At 44.9% G+C, this 20,495-nt stretch overlaps 1 protein-coding gene across 4 annotated transcripts; it reads left to right on the forward strand.

The window, feature by feature from the left end:
* The first annotated feature begins 2,587 nt into the window (after positions 1-2,587).
* eif4h (eukaryotic translation initiation factor 4h) lies at positions 2,588-20,055 on the forward strand. 4 transcript variants are annotated; one of them, XM_088906779.1, is made up of 8 exons: positions 2,588-2,711; positions 11,302-11,492; positions 12,474-12,538; positions 13,825-13,921; positions 14,840-14,920; positions 15,371-15,517; positions 15,988-16,103; positions 17,103-20,055. In XM_088906779.1, exons 1-8 carry the CDS (start codon positions 2,647-2,649, stop codon positions 17,106-17,108), a joined length of 768 nt encoding a protein of 255 aa, XP_088762905.1. In that variant the 5' UTR covers positions 2,588-2,646; the 3' UTR covers positions 17,109-20,055. The 4 variants fall into 4 exon arrangements, with proteins under 4 accessions (XP_088762905.1, XP_088762906.1, XP_088762907.1 ...); XM_088906780.1 differs by having other exon boundaries at positions 11,305-11,492; XM_088906781.1 differs by lacking the exon at positions 15,988-16,103.
* Positions 20,056-20,495: the final 440 nt, after the last annotated feature.

Genomic DNA, 20,495 nt, shown 5'->3' on the forward strand with positions numbered 1-20,495 from the left:
TGCTTCCTGGGATAGTCTCCGTCTCCCATGCAACCCTGAATTGGAAGAAGTGATCAGAAAATGGGTAGATGTTAAAAATCGAGTACACATTATTGGTACTTTTTTACAGTTAAATACCGAAACAAATTAACAAATCATGCACCATTTTCTGACACACCAGACCCTCTGTTAGGGTTCTTGAAAATTAATTTATCTTTCATTTTTTGTTAAATCAGAGTGATTAAACATAAGGAGATATGGATATAAGGCATTTGAAATCTATTAATAAAGGCCCCTGACTCAGCAATTTTAGAACTTATTTGAAAACCCGTCTAAAAAAATTGACATTTTAAAATAACTCACTGCATAATTTGCATGGCAATAACAGTTTTATTATAAAACTATTTGGATTATTTGAAGTGTCTGACTATAATCATGATATTTAAAAGCTAACTATAACATTGTGTTGAAATTATTATCATAAATATCTGTGTCATTTTGTGTTTCATAGCTGAATTTCTTTAATGCCCTTGAGTTACACCTTAACAATATTTCATGTCACCATTATTATATTACTACCTTGTTTAACCAGACTGGATGGTGACTCGGATAAAACTTCACTGTACTTGCAAGGGTGGATTTTTAATCATTTGCCTTTGGCTGTCCCCTTGTGCCTGCGATTTGAAACCAGGAGCAGGTGTCCCCTTGGCTGGAGAGACCATCTGCTGAGCCAACACTCTGGACAGGAGGCCTCTGTGCGAGAAGTGTCTGCAGAGGAATCTGCCAGGCCGTGGGCAGAGAGGTGCAAAATGGAGTCCAAAGCTAAACCCATATACAGTTAAACAATAACTGGGTTGCCACTAGCAATACAATTAATGACCTGGCTCTATTATATCTAGAAATATTTTAAAAATTAAAGCCAAACATAGCAGCAATCTAAAGATGCATTTTTCCAGATACAGGCAATGCCTCCACTACATAACCAATCTTTAAACCAGTACTTAAAATACACCTGAAGATGGCTGCACGGCTGAAATGTTGTGTTTTCTTTCTTCTCTTTTCAGCATGGAATAAACCTATTACTTGTTCCTTAAAATGTTCTACTTAGCTTTGCTGAGGTTGTCCCCTGTGTAGTAGTGTGTCTTGGCTAGTCAGAGTGAAGTTTGTTCATGCCTAATGTGTAGACTCCACACCTCTGACAAGGCACACCACTCGATACGACCTACACTGTAGATAGGCATGGGCTGTAGACTACCCCTGGGTTTTGAATATACTGTGTGGACAGGACCTCAGACCTATTATGTGTTTGTCAGGTTTACTTGAAGAATTCACGCTTCATTTTGTACCGTACAGTTAAAATGAAACTATCATAAATAGAAAGTAATAGCAAGCCCTTTACCATTCAGTTTTTTTTCCAGTAAGCAAGCAGGAAATCTCCTGAATTTTTAAAAAAGCTTCCTATCCAACTGCTCTTCATTCCTTTTTACTTACACAGATTTAATTCATTTCAATTAAGGATTTGCATCAGTGTAGGCTGGCTGCAAAGGAACAAGTTAAGCTGAATGTCTTCTTTCCAATGGTACCAAACTACTTGTTCCTTCGCAGGACTACTTTGTCCACCAATTTTGGACGCATTTGTCCTGGAATGCAGAATTGACTGTTACTGATAAGAAAAAATCATATTATTGTCTTCAGACTCACTTGGCTGTAAGAGGAAACACCTTCTATAAATGAGTAAAAGAATAACTGATTCTGGAGGGATGCTGGCCTTACAAGCACAGAGAAAATAGAAGGGCACAATTTTGAAGGCTGTTTTAAAAACTGTGCTTTAACACACCTCAAAATGGGTTGTAAACTAAGGTTTGAACACCAACTACTGGAATTATATTTTATTAAACAGCCACATACTGGAACACTTGTAAAATGCAATCTGAACAAGCTCATATTCAAAACTTTATGTAACAAAGAAAGGTCACTTTCTGGGGGAATATTAGTTTTCTGAAAGTAATAGCTATAAAACAGTGAATATGAACATATAACATCACATGTGCAAGTTAGCCACTGAAAGTTTGTTGTTCTGGGACATGTCTTTAGAACATCTTTAGTATACCAAAGAAATATTATTATATTAGACATTGGTGATTTGGTATTTTTCTTATGTATTAAGTCACACCAAAAAAATACACAATGAAAACTGTAAACAGTTTTCTCGTCTTGGTTTTGGCTGTGAAACGTTTGTTTTTCAGGTTAAAACCTTCAATTGTTAGGACAATGAGAACAGATAAATAAGAATCCGTTTAATTATTATTATTTGTGACAGGAAGCTTATTTTAAGAAACCGGACACGTTAAACCTTGAGTCCAGAAAGATGACCGACAGTAGACAAAATCTCATTGGGAATACCATTTCGAGTTTTCTTAGTGCATTGAATGTTTTTTTTCCTGATATACATTTGGCACGTGTGGCGTTAGAACAAATTAATAACCAAATAAACATTTGAATCGCTGCTTTTAAAATATTTCTTGCTTTTTAATGTTCAGGACTGAGTTGTGGACTCCTGCCCCAGTCACGGTGTCGCTTTTTGGCCAGGCGCGGCCAGGACAGCCCTGCCCTGCTCTATATTGCGGGTCCTCACGCTCCTGCCTGCTTTCTCCTGCACAGACTGCAATGGCGGATTACGATAACTACGATGACCGGGATCGGGCTTACGGCAGCTTCGGTGGTGGAAGGGGGTAAGAAAACAGCCGTGGGAACAGGATGTTTATTTAGTGCCAGCGCCAGCACCAGGAAAGTGGTGCTGTGTGGGGGCGAGATGCCCCGATGGGTTTCGGGGTCCAACTTGAGTAGGCCTGTCAGGGGGAGACGGGGGACGGTGTGGGAGACGTGCTGGGATGAATGGGGAGCCGGTGTGGTGGATTAGGAAATCGCTGGGATTCGTGATGCATCCGAGACCCCCAACTGTAAATTATGGAAGTGCGATAATGTGCTCCTGACTTTTAACTTTGGAGTAGTAGCGATTTTACAGCTGGATCGGCGGTGTGCAGCTGTGCGGCTGGTGAGCCGGGCTGTAGCGTGGTGCCAGCGGGGCAGTTGGCGCCAGGGAGCCCGGGAGAGCAGCGCCACATGTGGGTGCCGGGGCTGGGGGGCGCGGTGCACCCCCGGAGTGAAGGAGACTCGTCCTTGCGCGCAGCCCGCTGCTCTCTCCGGAGCTACACAAACTCGGCTAGATGTCCCGTTTCTCCACCCAAAAATCAGTATCCGTTACATTCTGTGCTGTCCATGTTGCTAGACGGATACGTTTTAACAAATATGAAATGATTCTTCTGCAATATGAGGTGTCTGAACACTAAATATCCCCCCCTTTTTCGTCCGATGCTAAATAAATCAGATTTTTTTTACTTTAAATCTAGAAAACTGCCCTTTCACAAAGGGGGTTCCTGTTCCGTGGGCGGCCCTGTTTCCACAATACCTAAACAAATATTACCATGCGATTATTCATTTTGTTATATAAACCAGTAGTGTCCCTCAGGAAATACTAACATAAAGTAGCTGGTAAAAGCAATTTCGCAGTAACGAGGCTGGTTAGCAATAGAGTGGTTTGTGGAAGTCCTAAGTTTCCATTAGTAGAGCGAGGTTGTAACTGAGATGGAATTTAATTTAACTCGTTGTCATTCGTATTGTGTGTGGAAAGTGTTTTTATACTCTTCTTGCAAGCATATTGCAGTACACTTTTGTAAATTTACATTTTTTAACCAGATCTTAGAATTTTTAGTTATGATCAGAAATATTAAGTGAAATTGCATTAGGAGTTTTGGTGGTAACTTCATAGGAATATCTTTTGTGAAAGAAATTGCTTAAGTATTCATAAATAATTATTTATAATTGTTCATTAACACAATGTTTCTTGCTTTTTATAAGCTGTTTGGCAGGGTCTGCTAAATGTACTAAAATGTAGTGGGTAGCTTCATTCGTGGATAAGCAGTCTTTCACCTGAAATCGGACTTTCTCTGGACGAGGGCTTTTTATTAGCTGCTGATGACTCAGGGGCGCAGGAATGATGCGAGAGACCAGGAGGCTTGCAGTCATCATTGCCGTTCGGATGATTCGGGCCTGAGCTTGGCACGTTTGCTAACCACCTCTTCAATTTCAGTTAGACTTGCAAGTGGAGGGTGGGAATCGGATCACAATAGTTTCACACTGGGAATCTCCGATTCGGCCCAGGATTTAAATCAAGTAGAGTGGGATGGAGCAGGAGAGAGGCAAGGTGAGATTTGAAATCTCTGGTCACTGTTCTTTCTGATCTTGGCACACTGTCTGATCTCCAGCCATCCGTCTGCACTACACTGCGTCAATGTTACATGGCTTGGCCAGCACGATGGTGTGTAGGCTGCCATGCTTTCCCATCATTGGCACTTTTACTGCAGTTTTCTTTTCAAGACTTAAGATCCCTTCGGTTTTATTCAGCCCATCTTTACCTGAGACTTCTTTATTTTCTGGGGAGGTTTGCGCAGGAAGCTGCGTCAGTAAGCAAGTTGCAAAGGAACAAGTAGAAGTTAATCTTGAAAAGTTTATTTTCAGTGTCAAATTAAGCTTGACTTGGTCTTTAAATACTTTAGGGTTACACACTTTCTCTTCTGCACATGTTTAGCAAGGCTATTGAAAATCTCTATTTTAAGACTGAATTTTAAATTTCACTGGGAATAACAACAGTCAGGAATTAGACATATTAAAAGATTTGATTGTTTAAGGTTACAGTAATTTGCCTTAACCCACTGTGCAGGGGGCTGGCCACAGGACGAGGAGGCCGGGACCCCCTGCAGAGGGAGGAGTGACCAAGGGGCAGAGGTGGAGATGAGGGATACAGGAGACGGATGCAAGGGAGAGAAGGAGTATGAATACATACAGTATTTATAATGCTTAAGGGAAGAAATGATGTCATGATTGATTACAAATTACTGTAAGATGAGGCTCGGTGAACTTGGCTGTTTTCATCCTTTCCAAATGTTCGTTTAAACCCAGTTCAAAGTCAGTATATCGCATTGAGACGGTTTCTTTGTAGGGCTACCAGGGGCTGTACCAGAGACCAGTGAAGAGACTTAATTGTGGAAGAATTGATAAATAAGGGGTCTGGAGCTCACAATAGACTTTTGATACCCCTCATAGACTGACTAGCTCCATGCAGGGCAGCTGCAAACACTAGCTAGCTTGTTTGAGTGTTGTGTAGACTATGTGGTGTGCAGTGGTTCTGAAGTACTGTAAGGGTGGTTTCCTCAGTGCATCTCTGCTGTGCAAGATGCGTCCCCTTGAGAAAAGCACAAAGGAGACAGTGGGTAGTGTGTTTTAAATCTCTAGCTCTGGAAGATGAGCTGTCTTTTCTTGCTGTGATCATGCTGTGCAGATTTAAGTACACCTTCCTTTGAGCTGCATGAGTTGAATAATGTAGTTGTTAAAGATTTCTACTTCCGTTTGAAGGTGTTACTATTGTATATGTGAGTGGCTGGCTGGTAAGGTATGATAAAACACATGGGATTGGAACTGATTTTTTTTTGATAAATATCACAGTTGAATATGTAGGTCATTGACAAAATAGTGGAAGCATGTCAGTAAATAAGATATAATATTATGGCATTATATTAATATTATAATAATATAATGCCAATTATACTGAAAGCAGTGGCTTCCACACAGGTGTGGATCATGTGTTAATAAGCACATAAATCCTACTATGTTTAAGTTCATAAAAATACTGGAATCCAGAGTTAAAGACCTCATCAGCACAGGCAGCAGTAGGCGGAAGTGCACAGATCCACAGAGCCCAGTGGATTGATGAGCAGGACACTGATGTAATCCTTATGTCACGGCCTTCTCGCTCACCAGGTTTGAACCTGGCCTAGCATTTATGGGATATTGTGGTGTGATGCCCGAGACAGCATTTTCCACCTCCGTCAAACAGGTGTGAGTTGACTGACTTTCTTGTGGAAGAGTGGTGCCGCCTCCCTCCTGCAGAATGCTAGGCACTGATGGACTGTGCCACTGTGCTTATGGGCTGTATGTGGTGACCCAACACTGTTAAGTAGTTTTACATTGCAGTTTCGACTGTTTTGTCCCCTGCCTGCAGGTGCACAATGCAAGTCTTGTAAAGGCAGAATTTTTTAAGTCTGAAAAGCTGTTAAAGTGGATCAATTAAGCTACTAATTAGTATAATTAGTTTATTAAGTGCAGAGTTGGATTGAAAATTCAGGGGGCTCTGTAGGCCTTTAAGAAATTCATTGTAAGGGATTCCAGTCTGTTTTAGATGTCTTTCAGGCCATCTGGATGTATATACTGCATGAGTTAATGCTTAATGGTTTTGGACTTGTAAATGTTTTCTGTGCAAACATTGATGCAATTTGTTTTGTCATTAATTTGGCAGGTGGCGTACCTTAATCTGAGGTACAAGGTGTACAGTTTATACTATAAACACTAATTATATGCACTTTATTGATTGCTATATATGTACCAATACAGGTAGCAAGTTATAGATTGGTACCACAATATTCAGTTGAGTTTAATTTCTATAGTCTCTACTCTGTGCAGAAGATTTTAGGGTATAGTCTTTAGTTCTCACAGCTGGTGCTTAATTAAAATAATTAAGCATCCAATTAATGGCAGTTGGTTTATTGAACTTGCCCAAACTGTCACCTTCTTTCTCAGTTCACTGGCTGAGGTCTTGAGCTGGTGACTCGCACGCACCTGAGAGCCTGCCAGTTGATCAAGATGTGAACTGTCGATCTCTTGTACAGAGGTGGATGCAACCTTTTCTAATTGTTGAACAGTATTCATAATGCATTTGCAATATTTATGAAGTTGATTTTAAAAGCAAGTGCTTGAAGTTCACTTATAAAATAAAATGTCATTAGCTGCAGTTTGTTTTTAAATGCAAGTACATTTAAGTCCAGCACTGGCTGCCGTTTAGTCAGAAACAAGGGTCAGCAAGTTTTATTTACAGCAAGCATTATGTTTGAAGTTGAATAATTATGAAACAGAAAGCGAGTAAACCAGAAATCTAAACAAATAAGCAAAGCAAATTAAAGGCATCAGCTAGGACAGAGAAGGTGGAGCTCTGTTGAAATTAAAACCTGCAGACTCAGTAGACACTGGCATAGCATGCTGAAGAAAAGGTCAGCTCTGCTACTGCTTTTCAATTCTGGGAGGACCCACGTACTCGCTTATTCCCATGGAATATTCCACTCTCTTATTGTGAGGGCAGTGTGGACACAATATACACAACATATGCAATGTATACACTGTAAGATGGGAAATTGTGACCTTGTGTTATCATTCGACTTTTAACTCTCTAAAGCTGAGCTCTACAATTAGCTTTTATAAATTTAGAAAAGCAGACTGAGAATGAGACAGAGCTCACAAGCTGTGAACTGGGAACGGATGAATATTAAATTAGTCTATTGAAAGTGAATGATTGTACTTTAAATAAGTGAAGAGATTTCTCTCTAGACGGCAGAAAAAGAGCCCAGGATTCAAAGATGGTGAAGTGTACAGAGTTACAGGCACAGCTAAAAATGTTAGAATTGCTAAAAGGAAGATGGGAAAAGGACATTGCAACAGAGGCAAGATGTAATACAAACTATTATTTATTATTTATTATCAGCTTCTTCCTGCACCTACTACCTAACCTGAATTTGACAAATGTCAGATTTTTGCAGTGCATTATACATACGGGATTTTCAATGCATAATGAGCCTAGCTTCTATGGTAAACCTAGGTATCAGAGAAATGATTGTGTGTTTATACTGTACTCAAAGTTACAGTATTATTCGATAAAAATATCTACAACAAAATAAACATATAATTAAATGTTGCATTTTATAGGTAGTTGATACTGTGTAACAACACAATAAAGGTTCAGTCTATATTTTGTTTCTCCATTGTTGAGCGGAAATAACATTGTGTAGGCATTTTACCTGTTGTCTACTAGTTGTACTGAAGGCTCAGTTCAAGTAAAGTTAACTTTATTACAGTACATTGTATATACTACTTTATTTTTGTATTATTGTATTATACTTACTATGTATTATAATGCATATTATATATAATAGAGTATGGTATTATTGTGCATTATTAAAAACCTTTAACTGAAAAATAAAAATTATTAAGCAATAATAGAGTACTTGTATTATTTAATAGCACATACCTTATTAGATGAGTGGCAGTGCTTTGAGGCATGTGTCTTGGCATTCGATCTTCTGTCCACAAAATTAAGCTTTTTCATTTCCTTGAAACAAAGGGTAAACAAATGTCTGCTCTTCCTTTTAAAAGCAGTTGCCACAGATTGCCCATGTGGCTTGAAGTGTCTTATTTTTCCCCCCACACGAGCTGTTCCTCGCTGCTGTGGCCTTGCTGTGTCTGCACCAGTGGTGTGAGTGAAGAGTGACCCGGGGCCCCAGGTCCTGTTCCTCGCTGCTGTGGCCTTGCTGTGTCTGCACCAGTGGTGTGAGTGAAGAGTGACCCGGGGCCCCAGGTCCTGTTCCTCGCTGCTGTGGCCTTGCTGTGTCTGCACCAGTGGTGTGAGTGAAGAGTGACCCGGGGCCCCAGGTCCTGTTCCTCGCTGCTGTGGCCTTGCTGTGTCTGCACCAGTGGTGTGAGTGAAGAGTGACCCGGGGCCCCAGGTCCTGTTCCTCGCTGCTGTGGCCTTGCTGTGTCTGCACCAGTGGTGTGAGTGAAGAGTGACCCGGGGCCCCAGGTCCTGTTCCTCGCTGCTGTGGCCTTGCTGTGTCTGCACCAGTGGTGTGAGTGAAGAGTGACCCGGGGCCCCAGGTCCTGTTCCTCGCTGCTGTGGCCTTGCTGTGTCTGCACCAGTGGTGTGAGTGAAGAGTGACCCGGGGCCCCAGGTCCTGTTCCTCGCTGCTGTGGCCTTGCTGTGTCTGCACCAGTGGTGTGAGTGAAGAGTGACCCGGGGCCCCAGGTCCTGTTCCTCGCTGCTGTGGCCTTGCTGTGTCTGCACCAGTGGTGTGAGTGAAGAGTGACCCGGGGCCCCAGGTCCTGTTCCTCGCTGCTGTGGCCTTGCTGTGTCTGCACCAGTGGTGTGAGTGAAGAGTGACCCGGGGCCCCAGGTCCTGTTCCTCGCTGCTGTGGCCTTGCTGTGTCTGCACCAGTGGTGTGAGTGAAGAGTGACCCGGGGCCCCAGGTCCTGTTCCTCGCTGCTGTGGCCTTGCTGTGTCTGCACCAGTGGTGTGAGTGAAGAGTGACCCGGGGCCCCAGGTCCTGTTCCTCGCTGCTGTGGCCTTGCTGTGTCTGCACCAGTGGTGTGAGTGAAGAGTGACCCGGGGCCCCAGGTCCTGTTCCTCGCTGCTGTGGCCTTGCTGTGTCTGCACCAGTGGTGTGAGTGAAGAGTGACCCGGGGCCCCAGGTCCTGTTCCTCGCTGCTGTGGCCTTGCTGTGTCTGCACCAGTGGTGTGAGTGAAGAGTGACCCGGGGCCCCAGGTCCTGTTCCTCGCTGCTGTGGCCTTGCTGTGTCTGCACCAGTGGTGTGAGTGAAGAGTGACCCGGGGCCCCAGGTCCTGTTCCTCGCTGCTGTGGCCTTGCTGTGTCTGCACCAGTGGTGTGAGTGAAGAGTGACCCGGGGCCCCAGGTCCTGTTCCTCGCTGCTGTGGCCTTGCTGTGTCTGCACCAGTGGTGTGAGTGAAGAGTGACCCGGGGCCCCAGGTCCTGTTCCTCGCTGCTGTGGCCTTGCTGTGTCTGCACCAGTGGTGTGAGTGAAGAGTGACCCGGGGCCCCAGGTCCTGTTCCTCGCTGCTGTGGCCTTGCTGTGTCTGCACCAGTGGTGTGAGTGAAGAGTGACCCGGGGCCCCAGGTCCTGTTCCTCGCTGCTGTGGCCTTGCTGTGTCTGCACCAGTGGTGTGAGTGAAGAGTGACCCGGGGCCCCAGGTCCTGTTCCTCGCTGCTGTGGCCTTGCTGTGTCTGCACCAGTGGTGTGAGTGAAGAGTGACCCGGGGCCCCAGGTCCTGTTCCTCGCTGCTGTGGCCTTGCTGTGTCTGCACCAGTGGTGTGAGTGAAGAGTGACCCGGGGCCCCAGGTCCTGTTCCTCGCTGCTGTGGCCTTGCTGTGTCTGCACCAGTGGTGTGAGTGAAGAGTGACCCGGGGCCCCAGGTCCTGTTCCTCGCTGCTGTGGCCTTGCTGTGTCTGCACCAGTGGTGTGAGTGAAGAGTGACCCGGGGCCCCAGGTCCTGTTCCTCGCTGCTGTGGCCTTGCTGTGTCTGCACCAGTGGTGTGAGTGAAGAGTGACCCGGGGCCCCAGGTCCTGTTCCTCGCTGCTGTGGCCTTGCTGTGTCTGCACCAGTGGTGTGAGTGAAGAGTGACCCGGGGCCCCAGGTCCTGTTCCTCGCTGCTGTGGCCTTGCTGTGTCTGCACCAGTGGTGTGAGTGAAGAGTGACCCGGGGCCCCAGGTCCTGTTCCTCGCTGCTGTGGCCTTGCTGTGTCTGCACCAGTGGTGTGAGTGAAGAGTGACCCGGGGCCCCAGGTCCTGTTCCTCGCTGCTGTGGCCTTGCTGTGTCTGCACCAGTGGTGTGAGTGAAGAGTGACCCGGGGCCCCAGGTCCTGTTCCTCGCTGCTGTGGCCTTGCTGTGTCTGCACCAGTGGTGTGAGTGAAGAGTGACCCGGGGCCCCAGGTCCTGTTCCTCGCTGCTGTGGCCTTGCTGTGTCTGCACCAGTGGTGTGAGTGAAGAGTGACCCGGGGCCCCAGGTCCTGTTCCTCGCTGCTGTGGCCTTGCTGTGTCTGCACCAGTGGTGTGAGTGAAGAGTGACCCGGGGCCCCAGGTCCTGTTCCTCGCTGCTGTGGCCTTGCTGTGTCTGCACCAGTGGTGTGAGTGAAGAGTGACCCGGGGCCCCAGGTCCTGTTCCTCGCTGCTGTGGCCTTGCTGTGTCTGCACCAGTGGTGTGAGTGAAGAGTGACCCGGGGCCCCAGGTCCTGTTCCTCGCTGCTGTGGCCTTGCTGTGTCTGCACCAGTGGTGTGAGTGAAGAGTGACCCGGGGCCCCAGGTCCTGTTCCTCGCTGCTGTGGCCTTGCTGTGTCTGCACCAGTGGTGTGAGTGAAGAGTGACCCGGGGCCCCAGGTCCTGTTCCTCGCTGCTGTGGCCTTGCTGTGTCTGCACCAGTGGTGTGAGTGAAGAGTGACCCGGGGCCCCAGGTCCTGTTCCTCGCTGCTGTGGCCTTGCTGTGTCTGCACCAGTGGTGTGAGTGAAGAGTGACCCGGGGCCCCAGGTCTGGTGAAGAAGGGCCGCCGCTGTTCACCCTTTCATCTGTTGCTAACGGGGTGTTTCTGAACAGAAGGTCCCGAGGAGGTGGGGGCTCAGGAGGACCCCGCAAACAGAAGGAGCTGCCCGCAGAGCCTCCCTACACAGCCTATGTAGGAAATCTGCCCTTCAACACGGTGCAAGGAGACATAGACGCCATTTTCAAGGATCTCAGTGTCCGGAGCGTCCGACTAGTCAGAGACAAAGAAACAGACAAGTTCAAAGGTGAGGACCTCCATTCCTGGGCTGGGTTATTTTTTCTGATAGTGGAGTCGCCAGGGCTGGGCTGCTGGAGCTGGCTCTGCTTATTCTGAAGTGTGGCATCCAAGCGCAGACCAGGAAGAGTCCTACAGCTCTAGTTTTGATTGCATTCTAATGCTGTTGTAGATTGAAGAACATAATTATGGTTTAAAGTAATTTAAGCCTCTGTGAAATGAAGTAGGCTTCGATAATAAGGGTCTGTTATCAATTCTTAATTTTGAAGGAGAGGGCTCATGGTAGAAAGGTTAGATAAAAGCAGACCACAAACACCCCAAACACAAGCTCATTTCTATACGCAGTCTTCTGTGCTTTTAGAGGAAATTACTTGAACTCCCCGCCCATTTTTTGCCCCTGTGGGTTGTCCATGTATGTGTACTTTGTCACGTTGGATACAGCTGGCTTTGCTTCTCTTATTTGTAGAAAATGTGGAAAAAGAATGTTTCCCCATGTCATAGCCACTCATGATCTCCGAATATAAAGTGACACCCCAAACTCTGCACGAGGAACCCCCCCCCAGCTTTGCACGAGCTTTATGTGTAGGCAGCAACGTTTAAATTTCATTCATACTCAGGATTAGATTTATCTTGATGGCATGCTGAAGTTATTAAAAGGTTTTTAAACAAAAATGGGGAATTCGGGGTCTGGTTGACTTCCCAGGTTGGTGTTGTCAGGTGTTTACAGGTCAGCGCACGGGCAGAAGAAGAGCACGACTGCTGGTGTCCCGATGTTGCGCCATGTTAAAAGCGGAGAGAAGCTTTGCTGGCTGAAGCCCCCTGACCCTTGAACATACAGGGCTGCTGGGAAATCTTTCCTTCCAAACAGTCGGGGTGGTTTTGCACCCCTTCCTGTGATCTGCTAATGTGGCTTACAGGTCCTGTTTGATAGGGGTGGGGCAGGGACCCGTGGAGCACTCAGCACAGTAACCTTTCTACCCCTTTCTTCCAGGGTTTTGTTACGTAGAGTTTGATGACTTGGACTCCCTAAAGGAAGCCTTGACATACGACGGGGCTGTAAGTAGTTCGCTTGCTTGCTGTAATTGAACCTGGGCAGCAACGCTGACCAAGCAAAGCTTGCAGAGCTGTTTTGATTGTAGCAGGTGTTGCCTTATTGCTCACGTGCATTGACTAAATTCTCCAAAATCCTAGTTAGTTGGTAGTTGATTTCTGGACCTTGAATGGGAAAGCATTTAAATGAAAAGATACATTTTGATTGGTCATTTGCTGTCATTAGGACTTTAACATTTGTTTCTAATGAATCCCTTACCTATCAGTGTTTTTAGTTTGAAACTGCAAGACCCAAGTGAACTTCTTCACACGGGATGAGCAGTTTGGTTCATTCTACTTGAACCATTAAAATCTAATTTGATTTTTTTAACAGTAGACCAGCTGTCAACCAGACAGAATGTAGGTATTTTGTGAAATACTAACTCACCCTTTACAGGGGTTAAGTTCCTAAAACCTCCATGTTTTGCGAAGCAGCCAGTGGGAAATAAGGGGTTAGCTTCTTGCTGCCACATTAATGGCTGTAATTTATTAATTTAACAAATTTAAATTAAGGTATTGTAATTAAATTCTTACAACTCAGTTGATTTAAAAAGTGCATTCTTGAAAACGGTGTGGTCCTGTGAGCTTGCTCCTGTGACGAACGCGTGCGTCTGGACGCCCAGCTGGGCATAGAGCTGCTGGCATGTGAGGGAGATGTGCAGTCCGGAGCTGGCAGAGGAGCCGTGCACGTCCGTGTGCAGAAACGCGCCAGTTCCAGGGTTGGCAGAGTGTTGCGACACCCTCCACCATGAGTGGAAAGGCAATCTCTTTCAGAGGCGGATGTTGTGTAACTGCAATGCTTTCAGCATTAATTTCAAGTAGGAAAGACAAAAGAAGTCATCTTGAAGCTTTGCATTATTTTCAGTATTGGCTGTTCCTAACAGAGCATCTGGCATAGTGGTTCAGAAGCCATGTCTGTGTGAATACACCAGCGAGCAAGGCAACAAGTCCGCAGTGTTGAGGTTTTCACAAGGTCGTGTCCCCTGCACGGTTCCTGTTCGTGATTGTTGTAACTTGGAAGTGCTGGTTTTGACTTTTCTTTGAAGGGGGTAAACCCACATTCTTGCAACAACCAATAAACTTGGTTACCTGGATTACTAATCCCCCTGGGTTAGTGAATGAGCCACAATAAATGCAAAGTGCAGTCGGCTCTGTAAGTCCCACACAAGCTAAGGCCTGAAGTTAGCCAGTCAGATGTGATCTGAAGTGCCTCACAGGTGTGGCTCTTTAAGGGCTTTTCCCACTGTCCTCAGCTCCTAGGAGACCGGTCACTGCGAGTGGACATAGCAGAGGGCCGCCGGCAAGAAAAAGGTGGAGGAGGGTTCGGTTTCCGAAAAACGGATGAGAGAGGTACCTGCTTGCTTTTCCTTGGCATTATCAGAACTGCTGGGGCAGCTTGAGGGTACAAGTAGCTGCTTGCACCCCAGTCAGTAGCTCCAGAGTGGTAATTGTGGTTTATGTTTTTACTTTATATACTTCTTTTATAATATGGTCTCATATAGAACACAGGCTAGAACCCATGCCATTTGAACTTTTAAAAAAAGGTTTATACCAGAGAGCATTAAAATAATTGTCATTTTCAATTTTTCAAAGTACAGTAATTGGAATGTTTAATTTCTTAGAAATTAATTAAGAAATGAATAATGGGTTTACAGCATTGGTGCAGTTTTAAGTATTGTGCTCTGAACTTAAATCTGCACCTGAGTGACACTTTTAATATTTTGATTTGGCATAATAAAAGGATGTTGGCTTTCACCAATATGCATCTGTCTGTTTTAACAAACATTTTTGTAGTGTATCTGATACTTAGTTAATGGAGATAACAATACAACAAGGTTTTTTATGGACTTTTCATGCTTTCATTCTTCATTCCTCATCCATCTGCACCTCCATCCTTCAGTTTTCCTTTCTTAGTCACTATACAGTTTTCCCAGTCAGTAAGCCAGCAGTGCTAACACTGCTGTGAACGGTCACTTTCTACTCTCCAGTAATCCAGCTGTCCACCTCACACACTTCGTACTGATGCCAGTGTAATTGAAGTGCCACAGTCAATCTGCGATGAGCTCCACAGCATATTTCAGACTATCCTGCTCTTTCCCAGCTTTGCCTAAGATAGGGATTTAGGGACTTCTCTCTGTCCACTCTACTAACCCACAATGAGCAATCAGTGGCTGGCGAGCTCTTCGTCACAGTGTGCCTGGAACAGAGGCCTGCTGCCCCTTCTGCAGGCTGTACCCCATCTTTAACAAGGGCCCCTGTCCATTGCAGGGAGGGGTGCCTCCAGAGGTCCCAGAGGAGGGGGAAGGGACCCCAGAGATTCCAGAGAGGACTTCAGCCAATCTGGAGGAGGTGCGCAATGTTTCACCCTTCGTTTGCTTCCAAATCCCCAATTTTCCGTGCACTGGCACTGAACACCTACAGTCCCGCTGTTGCTGTTTTGGCACGTGTAGGACCTCAATGCGTCACTAAAGCACAACGGTCATCCTGTTCAGCACCGCAGAACGGCAGAAGCCAGTATGTTGCTGAAAGTGCATTCAAGTCCCTGACAACTTTTATAGCAACTTGTCTGTGCTTCAGGGTAGTGAATTCAAAATTCACAATTTTGATCTTTCCAAGTGAAAATACAGAGCCTTTTCTTTCATTTTTGAAACATGTATTCCAGATTTGATTTAAAACTCCATTAATCTACAGTGCCTGCATTTCATGCACATTATCATTTTTCTCCATGTTTGACGTTCCAGCTGAAAATGGATGGAAGCTGTCAACTTTTTTTTCTCCTCCCTGTTCATCTCTTAACAGGCTTTAGAGATGATGACTTCCTGGGTGGGAGGAGTCGAGGGGGTGGGCGCCCAGGCGACAGGAGGGGGGGGAGTGCTGGTGGGATGGGTCGTTACAGGGAGGGACCCCCGCGTGGCGGCTCCATGGACTTCAGAGAGCCCTCCGAAGGTACGGCCCACCTCTGTCTCTCTGCTCCACCACAGAGCACAAACCACACTCCTTAAGAACCCAAATCCACTTCCTCCTTCTGCTGGCATCAGGCGCGGCACAAGTACATTTTGTGTCTGAGAGCAGGGGAAGGGGGTGTTTGAGGTCCTCGGCCTTCGGCATTTGTCCGTAGGGTGTTTGTATGGGATTTCAACAGGTGCTGTGGTTTCCTTGTGTGTGCTGAAGACCAGTAAGGTCCAGGTTTGCTTGGCTATTTGAAATTGGCCCCAAGGTGGACTGGCATACCTTGCCCATGCCAGTAACATGGTGAGGGTTATGGCAATCCCAGGTGGGTTTGCTGGGAGGCAGGGAGAGAGAAGGCAGGTCTTTCATGGGTAGTGATATGTTCTTTAGTCCGTCATACATTCAGGATCATGGAGTAAAATGCAGATGTTCTTTTGTGTCTGATGTCGCTCGTGTGCTTTTTCCAGAGGAAAGAGCACAGAGACCAAGACTACAGCTGAAGCCTCGCACAGTCGACGCTCCTCTTAACCAAGTCGCCAACCCCAACTCGGCCATATTCGGCGGGGCCAAGCCCAGGGAGGAGGTAATTCCCAAAGAGAAAGACTAAGACACGGCGGACAGCCGCAGCTCGCCAGAACACGGAGGAGGGCACGGAACTGTAGAAACAGATCGCGCCAGTGGGCAACTTTGACACTGCGTTTATCATTCCTACCGTTAGATGAGCTTTGACCCTCCTCCTCTTCTGAGCTCAGTTTGAGAAAACAAACAATATTATTAAAACACACAATACACAAAAAAGCAGCTCGTGAATGCATGTCAGCTGTTAACAAGTGGTTTTTACGTACACCTCTGCTTCCCTGTATTTAGCGCCTGCTTTGTACTGTAGTTACTTTGGTGGGGGTGGGGGGGTGGATGTTTGGTTCATGTTGACTTGAAAAAGGCAAAAGAAGTTAGCTGCTCTCAATAGAAAAAAAATCTTATCCTATTCTCACGGGACTAAAGAAAAACGAATGACCGCTGTATGTTTAGAGCCTGTGTTTTAATGCAGAGGTGGCTACAGGTGAGCTTTGCTTTCTTTGGCTTCCACTGTCAAGGACCCATTCTGAACAGGAGTGTGGCTTTCTGTTCGTCAGAAGTGTACGGCTGACCTGGATTTGTTTTGGGTAGAAAGGGGATTTGAGCAAGGGTCTGTCAATTTTCCTGATTAGCCTTTGGCACGCCTGTAGATGCAGGGCCTGACATTGAGTGATGCCCCCTGAAGGCAGATGAAGAAAGAGCTGGAGGTATTGTGACCCCACTCAGCTGATTATCAAAGCTTTCTAGGCGTCTTTGATGCACAGGATCGGTCAAGAATAAGATGATTTTTAGTCCCGGGGGAAACAGTATACATTTTTTAAAAATTTTATCTTACAGTTGGCAAGGTGTATAGTTTTAAATTCACAAATCTTCATCTTCATATTTGGAACTTATAGCAGGCACAGACTAGTGTGTATCTGTTGGATCTCTGGGTTATAGCTAGATCTTTTCTTTTTGTTGTTTTTTGCCACTTTGCATCTAATTTTGTTTTCTTTTGTTTTTAAAGAATTAATAAATCCATGTGGCTGCATTATTCCGGAAGGCTAAACTGGATCGCGACTGGCTTTGTTGACCAAAAATCTTTCAAAGACTTCTCCCAAAGAAAGCCCAGTGTGTTTAAGGCACTGGGTTCTCATCCCTTCTGCAGGTGCACAGGGTGTGCCCTCGTCCAGCTGGTACAGTGCCAGTGGAGTCTTGGGCGGTGGGTACGACCCTGGCATGTGTCAACTCTTTGGTGTACCGACACCAAAGGCAAGCAGCTCAGACAGTGGCTTCAGTTTGATTCTGTTGCCTTTGGGTAAGGACGTCATGACATTTACCTTTTCTTTTCCCCTTCCAAAGGCATCTTTTATGTTGCATACTGATGAAATAGACACAACAGACAAGGCTGATATGCGTTGTCTTTTTTTTGAGTTTCTAAAATACTTAATTCAGTGAATCAAAGTTCCACTGTCCTATACATTAAATGATGATACCACAACAGAACCACACTCACCTTTTTTGTCTTAATGTTTTACTTTTGCATACTGTTATTCTTTGTATTTGAAAGATTTTTGATCGCAGTGCAGCGCAGAGTAGTAGAGTTGCTTTCGGCAGTAATGAAGCAATACAGAAACCCAACTGCTGTAGAAGAGCAGCATGAACACACAGTAGTTAGAAATGGAAAATGGTGAAAAACGCTACAGTCCTAGTCGCTCCGATATGTATTTATCTTCCACAGCTAGCAATAGCACCAATAAGAAATTCTCTTGATTCAAAAGCAAACCACAGGGTGCTTATTGAAGAAAAGCAAACCATTTCCTTGTATCTCCATTCCAGATAGCGCCAAAACTAAAAAAAAAACTGATCAAACATGCAAAGCTTGGGAATCTGTGTTGTGGCCAGTTTTGTTCACATCTCTTTTAAGCCCTAGATAAGACGTGATATAGTGATGAATATTCTTACTGTAGAAAAGTCAGTAGTTAACTTTTTTTCTTCACTGTTTATGGCAATAAAACATATCTCATCTTACAGACACTCTTAATGTGTTGAAGTATCGAAAAAGAATCTGTTCCTAGGCGGTTTGCTGGAAGTCCCAGCGGCTGGGTGTTTCGGAGCTGATGCTGCTGAAGTGTCCAGGAGAGCTGTTTCCCTCTCTGGCTCACAGGGCTCCTTTGTCCTCAGCAACGTTAGCTGCCAGTAAACCTGCTGGTTCTGCTAGAGGACAGTTTGAATCTGAAGGCTTCTTGGTATAATCCTCCCTTCACAAGCTGATCTTGTAGCCTACTCACCGGTGATGGGGGAGGGGGGATCTTTGGTTTCACTTGTAAGGGGAATCCAAGTTTGCTTCCATTGCCCTCAGTGCAGAGTGCTTCCTTAAGGGGGTGGTGTTGCAGCTTTCACAATATTCAGTAAACAGTAAGACGTCAGAACAGGCACTTGCCTTTTTTTTAAAGAATTTCTCTCCAGAGCTTTGAAGTGTTTCTCTTGTCAGGAAATATGTTTTTTTTATTGGCTGTGCTTTGCTAACAATTTAAAGTGTAGCACACCCAGAATTGTTTAGGAATTGTTACCAGATTAATGACAGAATTTAGGAGAACTTCTAAAACTGACAGTCCTATATCACACTAGGTAATGGTAACATCAAGAGACCCTGAGGTAATGTGAAAATCTGAAATTTCTCTCATGCAGTTTCAGCCAATAACTGGCAGGTTTCCCAAGTGATTTATATATATATTTATTTTTCCTCAAATACTTGGAGTATAATGTGGGCCCTCTGTTTGAGCAAATGGGTAACCTTGAAAGGGGTCTGAAGTTTCAGGCAAGAGTTCTCTTGGTTTTAAAAGCCAACATTCTGACTGAATTGAGTTGAGTAGGTTAAAACGTGCAGGTTAATGAATGCCAAGAATCTCAAGTCTCAATGGATTTTAGTTTCCATTCAAAATGGTTCTAGATAATCTTGAAGTACCCCTGAGCACAGTATATTTTAATATTAATATTCTGTTCTGCTTGTTGCCTCGTCAAATTTTGGGTAGTCTTTTTTTTTAAAAGAATTTTAGTGAAATTAAAATTAAATTGTTTGCTTCGGGCTGTAGAAAAGAAAGCAACACAGAATATTAATACAACTATGGAAATGAAGTGGTTATGATACAATGTAGGAGTCCTTAAACTGAGCCAGTGTAAGCTTGTGTACTCAAGATCAGTGGCTGGAAACGTCTGGGCTGTAGACGGCTGTGTTGTCCCTTGTTCAGTTTGAACTGGCGCTTGCCCTCACTGGTCTTTTCCCAGACAGCTGGGTCTACAGATCTGGTTAGTTCACACATTACTGGTCTGGACTTGTCCTGGCATCAGCCTGCACATTGGACATTCACTGCAACCCTGATGAGAGACACGCACTTCAGTCTCGGGAAAGAAATCTCAAAAGTAAAGGCTCTTGTGCTCAGCGTGAGTGAGGCGCTGTCATGAAGGTGTGGGTGTTTGACTCCCTCGGCATGTTGGAGGCAGGCTTGGTTTCCGTGACTTCTTGGATTTGGCATCTGCTGTAAACTTGCCACCTCCCTGTAGTAACCCTAGCAGCCAACAGAGCTTCGCTTTCATGCAACTTGTGCATTTTAAGCTGTCATTTCACAAATAAGAACCATTTGTGTAACACTTCTTCAAACTGGCAAGACATGCATTGTTTGGTTTATCTTCAGTGTGGATTATTCTGATGTCAGACTGAAACTAAGTCTTGAATGTGTGGGGAGGGGGGAGGGGAGGCAGATTATATTTTTATTTTTTTTAATTAAACCATCTCATGTTAATGATTGTTTCACTCTTCAGTCAACTGAGTTGACTTTTAAATGTAACAAAGTAAACTCCCAACACTTCACACATTCTGCTTCGTAAGGAAAAAATAAATATGAAAAAGACAAAAAACAGTGAATTTAAGGATTTGGTATTTTGTGAATGATCTTTTAAATAAAAGAAAAGTTAAGTAACCTTCCTGTGTGATTGCGTTGCTGTTGTTCCAAGCTAAAGTGCTTGTTGTATGTCTTACTTAGTCTCTTGATCACCTAGAAACAAAAGGTTAAATATGACAGTTTATACACCGGTGTTTGAGTATTTAAATGAAGTAATATTAATAAAAGAACATAGTCTGCAAATGACAGACCATCCTGCCCTCTGGAAAAGCTAGTCAGCTTGTACCATACTCCCAGAACTCTGTGTAAGGACGTGCTTTCCCCCCCAACCGTGAATGTATTTTCACATTGTTCTCACTAGTCCTCTGATACTGTTGATTGCCCTTTAGGATTTTGAGCACTTCAGTTGGGTCCCCGTGTAGTCCTGTCTGTTCAAGATTAAAAACCTTAATGTGAGTATTGCATCTACTCCCCTCCTTTCTCTGTGAGCAAACTGCTGTTTGCTCTTGAAGATATTT

This window comes from Atractosteus spatula, chromosome 27 (genome assembly GCF_055471065.1).
Source record: "Atractosteus spatula isolate fAtrSpa1 chromosome 27, fAtrSpa1.hap1, whole genome shotgun sequence".
Lineage (NCBI taxonomy): Eukaryota > Metazoa > Chordata > Actinopteri > Semionotiformes > Lepisosteidae > Atractosteus > Atractosteus spatula.

Coding starts and splice junctions, on each gene's coding strand:
- eif4h (XM_088906778.1), top strand. CDS start 2,647: ATGGCGGATTACGATAACTACGATGACCGGGATCGGGCTTACGGCAGC. Junction 2,712..11,301: donor AGCTTCGGTGGTGGAAGGGG/GTAAGAAAACAG, acceptor GTTTCTGAACAG/AAGGTCCCGAGGAGGTGGGG. Junction 12,539..13,824: donor CCTTGACATACGACGGGGCT/GTAAGTAGTTCG, acceptor CACTGTCCTCAG/CTCCTAGGAGACCGGTCACT.